Here is an 11636-nt window from a genome sequence, read left to right as displayed (position 1 = left end):
GTGGCCCCCTCATGCATAAGGCCCCCTCAAATTTGAGCTGGGCCTGTTGGGTTGACTTAAAGTAAACCTCGGTCAGTCTTAAAGAGTTGTTGGCAGTGCAATTCTCTTTGCACAAGGGAGAAAGAGACAGAGAAGAGATCTCTTTGAAGAAGAGCGGGAGAAGGCCTGGCAGGCCCCTCCTGCTGCATTTCTGGCTGTTGCTGGCGGCAGATGTCTCTAGAAAGGGTGCTGAATGGTTGGTTTCACACCTAGCTCTAAGAATAAAGGCGTCCCTTTGCAGCTCTGGGTGTGTGTGGGGGGGGAGCAGAGAGATATGGCTGCCTCTGTATTTTTTTTGCTCCAAGGCTGTGAGATTTCCCCCACCCCATTTCTGAGCCTGAGGGAAATAATTTCTTTTAAGGCAGGCCGGCACAAATATTAGCCCTTCTGCAAGTGTGGGAAATTCATCCCCAATCCATCCCTTTCTAAGAAACGTTGCACTTTCTGCACTGGCTGAGGGGATCGCTTTTGAAAATAAAACCTATACAATCTCTGCCACACACAAAATGGAGGGGGGGCAGGGATGTGGCTGAACTGACACCGTCCCATCTAGTTCTGGTTTTGTGGCTCTCTCTCTCTCTCTCTCTCTCTCTCTCTCTCTCTCTCTCTCTCTCTCTTTCTCTCTCTGCCTCAGCTTTTTTCTCATTGCCTCCCTGTGGAATGGCCTGGCCCCGTTTTAGAAGTGATAAGACAGCACAAATTTAGCTGCTCTGAAGAGCTCCGGTGATAACAGTGAATCTCGTACATGGTTCAGAGAAATATGCATATATATATAAAGGCCAAAGCAGGGTCTGTAGTGGGCAGGAACAAGAACAAGTTCTAGCACATTCTGAGCTCCCCAATGAAGGCCTGTTGACACGCCATGCTTTGGAGAAAGATTATCATCACCATATAAACCTTGCATTCCCCCCCCTCCTTCTCTTCAGCATTTTAGAGCATTTTAGCACATGCTAATTCAGTCCCCTGGACAGCTCCAGGCCATTTCATACAGGATTAAAAGGCAAATTTGGGTTTGAAAGGTGTGAGCTGCAGAGCTGAGGACAATACACATTTTTTCTGCCTTCACACATTTTAAGGCCTGGGCTTAAGATGTTTTAAGTGTACGTTTAGAGTTCCTTTGAATGTAGGCAAACCCCCTTTTTTCTGTGTGCGTATCTTTTTATGTACCAGATGGTTCTGACAAGGGGAGGGCAGATTCTGGGCTTGTGAAATCTACTTTTTTTAAAAAACTGAATCCCGAGATCCACCAACCACAGCCAGGTACAAAAAGACATACACCCAGATCAGGGCAAGTGCCTTACCAAGCAAGGAGCTGTTTTAAAGAGATAAATATTTTGAATGCCAGGAATCCATGAAGTAGTAGCAGAGAGTCTCTGAACATGTGAAAAGTACCTTCCCTTCACCACTGAATTGTCACTTTGTAGCTACAGATCTGAGAGCAGGGATTATGAACCTAATAACCTGGGACTGAGTCAAAAGACATGACGTTGAGGCCGTCTTAAACCCTAGTACCTTGGGGTTAAATATCTAATCCTTTTCTCCCTTGCACTACCTTGTGGAAGCGTTAGAAATAAGCTTGCGCCCCACAGATTAATAGTAAAGAAGGCACACACGTGTATAAAGGGAATAGTAATATATTTGTTTTGATTTCCCCCAGAATACTTGAAGTTTGATTTCTCACCATGGCAGAAGAGTGAGTCATTTTTCTTTATTAACTGGAGGGGTGGTGGTGTGTGTGTTTTGGGTGTTGATGAAAATTGGTGGGCTGCAGGGACAAGTACACTTTAAAAAGCACTCTTAAGACCTGCCAGGGGTAAAGGCAGGATATATGAATCAGAGGGTCGTATTCAGTCTGACTCACCTGTGTGTTTTCTGTCTTTCACAGGGAAGAGATCACAGTAAGTACTAGCAAAGGAACATTCTCAAACCTGATGAAAAATAAACACTGATCTTTATTTTCAGTTATGATATTTTTATGCTATCTTCAAAATCCTTTATTAATGCATAAAGGAAACTTTTAAAAAATGAAATATTAGGCAGTTTGCAAAGTCTTTGCCTTTAAAATATTTAGTAATGTGTTGCACCAGCACTTAATTTCTGAAAAGAGATGTTCAGGGTTTCCGGCATTCCTGAGAAGTCACCTGTGCTGCGCTGAAATCTTCCCCCCTTAATTGCTAATGTGCATGTTGTGGTCACATTACACTGGAGAATATGCACTCTGCACGTGTTCAGTGGTGCTCTTCTTCATCATATGTTCCAGGAATGAATCCTGATGCTAAAAGCAGGGCTGAGTGTGTGCCTTGGCAGAAAGGCAGTATACAAATGCAATAAATCTAGACTCCAAAGAATGTGAATGAATGGTGGCAGAGTTATGCCACCTCCCTCCGCCCCCCAATCCCGCAATAAATCCTCTCTAAAACTCGGACACCTCTTAAGTACATTCTTCCTACAACCCTCTTCTGTATGCTTCCTATACAATTTGTTGAAGGCAGTATGTCGATGAACATAATGAAAGTAATGGTTTCTTTATTATTGCAGTATGAGGATGAGGAGGAAGAAGAATACGTGGAGGAGGAAACAGAAGAAACCATAGTGGAGACCAAAAAGGAACCACCACCACCACCTAAGCTGGCCCACCCACCTCCCCCGCCTGCCGCTGTCCCTCCTCTCCGCAGAAAATCTTCCGCCAACTATCGAGCCTATGCGGTTGAGCCGCATGACAAGGTGAGTTCCTGTGTCCTTTAAAGGCGTATCCTTTAAAGCAGGCACGTCCAACAGGTAGATCGTGATCTACCGGTAGATCACTGGATGCCTGTGGTAGATCACTGGTAGTCACTGGCTCCCCTCAAAGAAGCTCAACAACTTTGACTCCCCTAAAAAAGCTCAACCATTTTGACCTGAACCCCTAAAAAATGGGCTTTCCTCCCTAAAAAAAGCTCAACCTGAACCCCCCCAAATGGGGGTAGATCACTGCCTGTTTTTAACTCTGTGAGTAGATCTTGGGCGTTGGCCACCCCTGCTTTAAAGCAAAGCAGAAGAATAGAACTTAGGGACGCCATAGGAATCCGATTAAATTCCCATTTAAAGGCGAAGCTGTCTAATTCACACTTTCTTGAAGCAATACGCAAACCGAAACGCAAGCTATCTTCTGACATTCACATCCCTCTGAATTTTGCAGTCCAGTTCTCCAACCAGACAAGACTGCATATATTAGGGGAAAGTGTACATAAAAATGAATATATCAATGAAAATAACATATGAAAATGAATTATACTAAGGGAAGTTGCCTGCAAAAAAGAAAGTATGTTAGTCAAAACCACATGCAAAATTTGTTTATTAGGAGAAATTTGTAGTAAAGTTGGTTGATAGGCATCTGTCTGTCCCGGGAGACAATGGAGGAGTGCACCTTTGGGAGTGAAGTCTAACCACTGCAAGGTTGTGGCTGTAGAGACCGATAGAGGAGAGACATGTTTTGTTGCAGCTGGGGCAGATGAAGGCATCCGGTTGTGCTGCTGCAGACGCACCATGGCATTTATTCTCTCTCTGCTCCTCCACTGTACTGAAATGCTGCTGAATTTTCATAAGGGGTTTGTTGTTGTTGTTGTTGTTGTTGTTGTTGTTGTTGTTGTTGTTATTAAGGGGAAAAAAATCACAAATAGATGCAGAAATGTGGAGAACTGAATTTAAGTTTGGACAAATGAGAAACTAAGAGAACCAAAATTGACACACCCTGCCATCCCCAGGAAAACAGCATGTGGGGCTGAATTTATGGGCCTAAAAGCAAGCGTTATTCCATACTTGCCGGAACATTTTCTGGTCCCTCTCCTTATAGCAGTAACTAAGTCTGATATTTTGGGGAAGTGGATTTCTTGTGCAAGTCTCTCCAGGTCACCTGTGATTGGGCAACCTGAATTTGCTGGTATGTGTGAATGAATCCCGCACAAAAATAGCATTAGTCTGGAAGTCTGTATCTAATCCATTATAAGCAAACAAACAAGCCGCCACCGGCCAGAGTACATAGCATTTATTTATTTAGTATCAAGCCCTTCCTCCGAATTGCATAGGGTTCTCGCTTTGGGATTCTGAGGCATATATAAACCGGGTCTAAAGCAGACCAGTTGGTGAGATGCAAGTTCCTATTTCCTTCCTTCCCTCCCTATTGAACTGTCTTCCCTGACAGTGAGAGTGAATTTCATCTGCCATACCTTCTCCATTTTGTTTTATTTGTGAGAACAGTTATTCTTGTAATTTTAAGAAGCTCACTTCTCTCACACACACATCTTTCCCTCACACAATACATCTTTTTCCTTTTGTCCCACCACAGAGAAAACCCAAGATAACAGCTTCTCGGAAATTGCAACTCAAGGTAATGTTGGAAAACTTTTTGTGCAGGGATTTGAATGGCCAAGGGAGTACGCACTCGATCTAGTGTGCTTCCAGCCTCCACTAGTATCTAGTGGACAAGATTTCAGGAGACTGGAAGAGGCAAGGAGGCACAGTGGACACACAAAGATGGATTGGGCCGTGGCAGGTTTGTGGCATTGGAGAAAAAGCATGATGAGACTAGACATACTCAATCAGGCAATGTGTCCTTCCTTTATGTCAGGCGTTGATGCTCCAGGTGGCAAAGCAGGATATGGAAAAGGAGGAAGAAGAGCGTGCCCAAGAGAAAGAGCGATACCTCTCTGACCACTGCACCCCTTTAGAACTAGCAGGCCTCGGCCTCACAGAACTGCAGGTAACCAGGAGGGAGGGAGGATGGGGCTGGGCCAAGGATGTAGTCCGGTCAATGCTAACAGGTGAAGATAGATGTAATAAGAAAAGGGAACGCAGTACGCATTCCCCATTTGTAGAGTGAACCGAGCTTCCTTCTGGTTCAGCAGCTGAAAGGACAGGCATAGGCGCCAGCAAATCAAACGCCAGCTCAACTGTCAGCCTAATAGCCTTTCCCCTCCCACCCCATATTTTGGGGGGTATTAAAGCACAATATTCATGTGCTTGCCCATTCATCTGTCTCCTAATTGGCTTTTTTAAAAAAATCTCGGTGGCTGAGATTTCTTTTTCTTGTTCTGAGATTTCCACATGTTCAGTGAACACTCTTCTCCTTTTGCGCCTGAACCTAATCCTGACCTGGCTGCCATGGGTGCTCTCCATTTGCTTTTGGATTTCAGCTCCCAACCTGTTGGCTGGGGCTGGTGGGATTTGTAGTCTTAACAGCATCTGGAGGGGCTCAAGTTGGCTTAAGCCTCGTTTGACGTAGCCACACCCTCTTCTTGCCAACTCACAGGAGATGTGCCGGCAGCTCCATGCGCAGATCAGCAAGGTTGATGAGGAGCGCTATGACATGGAGGCCCGAGTCAGCAAGAGCATCAATGAGGTGGGTTCAAGGCACCTGCATGCAGGGCTGCAGAGAGCTGCAATCCCCAGAGCTCCCTGGGAATAATAGAATTGTAGAGTTGGAAGAGACCTGGAGGGTCATCTAGTCCAGCCCCCTGCAGTGCAGGAATCCTGCTCACAGCCGTTCCTGGGTGGTCTTGAACCACCAACCTTCTGGTAAATATCCAGGCGCACTGATCCACTGCACCAATTGATCGCTTTAACAATCTGGGAATTGTAGCTCTGCAAGGAGAATAGGGGTCTCCCAACAACTCTCAGCACTTTTAACCCACAACAGTTCCCAGGCTTCTTTGGGGGATGTTTAAAGTACTAAAATACTGCTTTAAATGTGCACTGATGCTGATTTAAATGTATTGTGTAGTAGACGTGACCTCAAAACAAGGCAGGTTCCAATGTAGTGGGGGGAAATGAAGTACTGATGGTAGCCACTAGGTGCCAGTGCTGGCCCAGTTTTTATATTCACATGATAAGTAAGGGCTCAGTTTGGGTCACCCCCACCACAACTGACCTCCCCTCAGTCCATTGCTGTAGCCATTTCCCTCCCTTTCAGCTCATTTCAATTTTCCAAGCCGTAATGCAGACTTTTATCAGAGGACAGAACAAATTCGTGGCAGGTAAGTCTTAACTGTGTTTATTAGCTACCGGTTGCATACATCCCCCCTGTAATCCCAGCTGAGCTGTAACAACCTGAAGCAGCCTTTTATAGTTGCAGATGCTCGTGTATATTCTTTGCTGGGAAAATTGGCAATAGAATCTGAGAAAACCCTGGAACACAGGAATTTTTAGCACACACACCCTGCTCCTTGCTGGAGCGAACGAATCTTCTCTAGTTTTCAAATGTTGACACTCTTTCGGTCCCTGCTTTCCAGATCGAGGATTTGAACCAGAAGATTTTTGACCTGCGAGGCAAGTTTAAGCGCCCGGCTCTCCGCCGCGTCCGGCTCTCTGCTGACGCCATGATGCAGGCCCTTCTAGGCTCCAAGCACAAGGTCTCCATGGATCTACGAGCCAATCTCAAGCAGGTCAAAAAAGACGACACCGAGAAGGTGAGGAGGCCGGTGGGATTGGGGGGGGGAGTAGAGGAGGGGAAAGTGCAGGAGGTGGAAGAGGAGAGAAGGTGGAGGGTGGAGGGTGGATTTTAAAGCCCCATGTTCTCTAGGGTTACAAGATGTAGGGAAATTGATCCACTGCTCTTCGGGGTAGTTTGGATGATGGGGAAACATGCAACTTTAATGGCAAGAAACCTGAAGCTTCAGTATGTGCTTGAATACCTCCTGCAAAAAAAAACTGACGGCCTGGAAGTGCCCGGACCCCAGAGACTCTCCCACGCATTGGGAATGGGTTGCCATCTCTTTTCCCTGCCTCTGTGCTTGGAAATGCTGCAACTCAATGCTTTGTAGGCAGAAGTCCCCAGGTTCACCCTCCAGACAGGGCTTGTCTGAAATCCTGGAGATCCGGTGCCGGTCTGATGCACACAAAGCAGCTTCCTTTAATCCTATGAACAGCAACCAGGGGTGGACTTGGGTACTATGGCACCCTGTGCAAGGCCCAAATTGGGTGCCCCCTCTCCCGCCCACTACTTTCTCCTTTGGGAAGGAGGTGTGAGGGCTCTGGCAGGGTCCTAGAGCCCTCCCACCCATTTCCCCAAGCTGGGAAAGTGCTAACTAGGCTTTGGGAAGCAGGAGGGAGGACTCTAGGACCATGCCAGGGCCTCATGCCTCCTTCCCAAAGGCCAGGACCATGCCTACTGGGCTTTGCGCCCCCTTGTCTCAGTGCCCAGTGCATGCAGACTGCTCACACAGCCGTAAATCCACCCCTGACAGCAACTAGTGGGTGGGTGTGGGTGAGAGAGGGAGGGAAGGAGACAAGAGAGGTTTTGGCAGGAATAGCTTTCTTCACGCCTGCATGACAAGCAGCTGCATCTTCCCCAAAAAAATATTCCTCTACAGTTCTTTTTTTATAAAAAAGAATTCCTTCCCTCCTTTGCATCTGATTGTGGTAATGAGAAGATCGTGATAATGAGAGGAGAAAAGAAAGAGAGACAGAGACCGAGACCCTATGTTGCTGGCTGTTCAGACCCTGCATGAATTTTGAATTATTTTGTTGAATAATGGTTGCTGGGGAGGTTATTAGGATTTGACTTCCACAAACAGGGAGTTAGAATTTGATCTCTTCTTTGCAGTCTTAGATGTATTTACATACACACATATATATGTAAATAATGATTTCATAATGTTTCATAATGATGCTCAAGGTGGTAACCTTGGAGGTCTTGATGTGGTCACTATACCTTTAAAGCACACTCAGGACACATTTTCTCCCCGCAAAAACAATATGGGCCCTGTCATTTACCCCAGCAACCCCTTAACAAGCTACAGTGCCTAGAATTCTTTGAGGGTGGAAATGTGCTTTGAGTGTACTTTAAAGGCATAGCACGCACACTCAGTGAGACCCACGTGACTGTATCATGTGCTTTCAGGCCACGCTGCTGGGACTACCAGCTAAGTGCCATGGATACCCGTGTTTCTCCGAAAATAAGACACCGTCTTATATTTATTTTTCCTTTAAAAAAAACCCACAGTGGCTTATTTTCAGGGGATGTCTTATTTTTTAATTATGCGTCCAGCCTTGCCTCTTCCTTGGGGCCCTCCAGAACTGCGCCTATCACTATATTGCGCAAATGCTTAGAAATCCTGCTATGGCTTATTTTATGGGTATGTCTAATTTTAGGAGAAACAGGGTAGTTACAGCAGTCGGCATGGATGGACATAAATTTTCACAAACCTGCATTGTCTGCCAACAGTTCTTCTCTGATCATTCTCACCACCTTGCCAGATCCCTCCTTCTCCTCCTCTGCATTTTTCTTTCCTTCCATTCCTGGGCTTTTAGCAACTGTCACTGTAGCACGGAGAATATTCCATGCACACAGTGGTGCGCTTTGATAATTTTAGATGATGGTGTTACAGGAGGAGGTCCTGGAAGGGAAAGCACACCTCTTTACTTCCTTCAAATAGTTTTATGGGAGCATCTTCCGTGGAAGCTAGCCCACTGCCCCACCAACCTCCATTCTGCCCTGGCCCATTCCCACCTGTCCTGCCCTCTTACTTGAAATGAACCCAGGGGGTGGCTGTGTTTGCCAGCTTCCTCCTGCTGCTCATTCTCAGTGCCGCCCTTGTAGAAGGAGGAGGAGGGACTAGAGGTATTTGACTCCGCCTCTGCCTATTACATGTTGGCCCGCCTATTGGAGGAGGATTGGCTCTCTCAATCAACCTCGTTTGTCCTCCTGCAGGAGAATCGGGAGGTCGGGGACTGGCGGAAGAACATTGACGCTTTGAGCGGCATGGAAGGGCGCAAGAAGAAATTTGAGGCCTCCACAGGACAAGCTTGAGCTGTGTGTGAGGTAAGGGAGATGGTATTGGATACACAAACACAAGTGCTATGCATTGGGGTACAATCGCAAGGAACAACATTGCTGTGAAGGGCTGCAGCCAGAGGAGGGGGTACTCTGTGGTGCTTCCTCCCTCAAAGTCCAGCTTTCTTTCTTTTTTTTAAAGAGAGATTTGGTCTCTAGCGCATCCGACTTGGGAAGAGGAAAGCATGCAGCCATTATTTCAATGGTTCACTAAGAACTATAATACCATTAAGGCTGCAGTCCTGGGAGTAAGCCTCATTGAACCTCATTGAAGGAGATTGACAAGCTGGAATGTGTGCAGAGGCAGGCAGCCAATGTGATAAAAGGGTCTGGAAACCAAGCCTTATGAAGAACGGTTGAGGGAGCTGGGGATGTTTAGCCTGGGAAAGAGGAGACTGAGGCAATATGATAGCCACCTTCAATTATATATAGGGCTGCCACATGGAGCAAGCTTGTTTACCCCTGCTCTGGAGACTAGGACACAAACGCAACGGATTCAAGTTACGAGAAAAGAGGTTCCGCCTAAACACCAGGATGCATTTCCTGACCGTAAGAGCTGTTCAGCAGTGGAGCAGACTCCCTTCGTTGGAGGCTTTTTAAGCAGAGGTTGGGTAGCCATCTGTCATGGATGCTTTAGTTAAGATTCAACATGGAAAAAAAAACATAATTACAAGTAGCAGAAGTAGTCATAAACAATAAATAAAGCATCAAAAAGCACCCCAAGTTCATGGGAGTGGTGAGATTCGAATCAGGGCCTTCTTGATTTGTGGATCAGTCTCTTCGCCTCCACACCACATTAGCTCATGAGGCAAATGGTTTAGGCAGACATTGATTTTAGGATAGTCCTCTGAATTTTCTCTTTTCTTTTTCAGATGGGTGCCGCATGTTTCCCACTGATCTTTAGATGTTGTTGATGCCCACGGCCTTGCATCTCTGCAAGAAGACTCACATTCCCGACTGCATTAATGTTCCCTGTGGTGTGAATTTCTGTAGCAAAAAGTAGAAAAATGCACTGTAGAGGCTTGTTCTCCAGCTTGCTTCATTATATATACAGTATATATATAAAATTTACTTTTGGGAGAATCAGGACTGTAACATCCACCATAAAAAGTGGTCCCTTTTAAACTGTCTGTGCGCATACACCCAAACTGATACCGGTAGTAGGGAACAGATGGGAGGCAAGGAAATAGATGATTTTGTGCATGTAATGGTGCGTGCGTTGTTGGTGTTAGTGCGCACGTGTTTCCCCGTAATTTAAAAGCAATGTTCATCAGAGACTGAAGGAGGACCCCACAGCCTCCAGCAAGCTCAGGGGTCTCCTCCTGACTTCCTCTCCACCAAGGATGAGTGATCACGTGAATGGCAGAAGTGTGTTTCTCTTTTGCTGGCCTAGTTAGCATTTGCAGTTGCTTTGAGAAAGGCCATGTCTCACCTGAGGCCATTTGAAATAAACAGGTTTCACGTCTGTGTTGAATTTTCTGGCCAGTGACTGTCTTGCAAGTGAACCAAAAGAGGTAGTAAAGAGAGCCCTTATTGGCCCTGCCGGTCCAACATTAACTTGTTTTTTTGCAGCAACTCTGAATGCAAAGAAGGGAGAGTTTTCACCATAGAGTAGGACAAACTCCACCTGCTAGAACTCCCTCTTCTACACAGCTGTTAAGGGTCCCTATCCTAGAGATGGCAAGGAATAGAGCAGGGCTGGAGAAACTCAGAGCTGGGAGCCAATGGAGATTCTCCAGGCCTCTGTAGCCGGACCTTGGTTCTCTTCCCAGGCTATACAACCTTCCCAGCCACACTGTCTGCCAGTCCTGCTTCTCACCCCCCTTGAGCGCTGAAATGTGCCTTTGAACTCTGCCTGGATAGGGGATAGAGAGGGTTGTGCACATAGATGCAGAAACTAGGCAACTGCACAGAAGGAAATTTCACATTTGCTGCCCCGCCCACTTTTGCTTCTGGCCCTGCCCACCTCTCTGGCATGTGGCCCCCAGAAGGTTGCCTATAAGGGAATGTGGCCCTTGAGATGTCCCAACCTAATGGAACAATGCCACTCCTCTACTCCCATTCAGAATCAGATGGCAGCTCTCAATGCTTACTGAAAGCTCAGGCTGGCATTGTAGCCTTTTAACTCTGTGCCTTACTTCTTTATGGGCCACAGGGACCTATTCTTGCTCCACTGAACTGCCTCTCCATTTACTTCTCTCATTCCAAAGCACGCTAAACGGTCTGGGCCTGGTTAGTAATTTACCTGCTCCCACCCTACCCTCCAACATTTATCCGGTGAAAATAGGGATGTCCTATTCAATATTATTTTTATTTTATTATTATGTATACCCTCTGCATCTGACTGAGTTGCCCCAGCCATTCTGGGCGGCTTCCAACATATATAAAAAACATATTAAAACAATTAAACATTTTTTTATATAAAAAAAACCTTCCCTATACAGGGCTGCCTTTGGATATCTTCTAAAGGTTGTACAGTATAGTTATTCTTGGCTCAGGGGTCACATAACTCCATACCCGCCAACATTTCTCTGATGAAAATAGGGACGTCCTAAGGAAAAGCATGGGAACTGGGATGACTTCTGTAAATCTGGGACTGCCCCTGGAAAAAAGGGACATTTGGAGGGTCTGGATCCCACTACATGTACTTCCCTACTCTTTTAAGATCAGATTAGGGGGCTCTGCTCTGGGGTTTTCCTGCTGATGAATGAGGATTCACGAGTGTTTTCTGACACAGCTTGCTTTGTCAAGCTGCCAAGTACCCCGTTTTCCCCGGGAAACCCCCGTT

At 46.2% G+C, this 11636-nt stretch overlaps 1 protein-coding gene across 1 annotated transcript; it reads left to right on the top strand.

The window, feature by feature from the left end:
• Nucleotides 1–1919: 1919 nt before the first annotated feature.
• TNNI3 (troponin I3, cardiac type) lies at nucleotides 1920–11234 on the top strand (the record flags this gene model as incomplete). Its single annotated transcript, XM_035137147.2, has 8 exons — nucleotides 1920–1937; nucleotides 2578–2763; nucleotides 4364–4405; nucleotides 4646–4777; nucleotides 5327–5416; nucleotides 6306–6482; nucleotides 8726–8836; nucleotides 9721–11234. Coding segments are annotated over 7 exons (744 nt in total), but the record flags the coding sequence as incomplete, so codon positions are not given.
• Nucleotides 11235–11636: the final 402 nt, after the last annotated feature.

The sequence above is a fragment of the Zootoca vivipara genome, chromosome 13 (assembly GCF_963506605.1).
Source record: "Zootoca vivipara chromosome 13, rZooViv1.1, whole genome shotgun sequence".
Classification (NCBI taxonomy): Eukaryota; Metazoa; Chordata; class Lepidosauria; order Squamata; family Lacertidae; genus Zootoca; species Zootoca vivipara.
The sequence above is the reverse complement of the archived record's forward strand: the minus strand, read 5'-3'. Positions and strand labels throughout refer to the sequence as shown.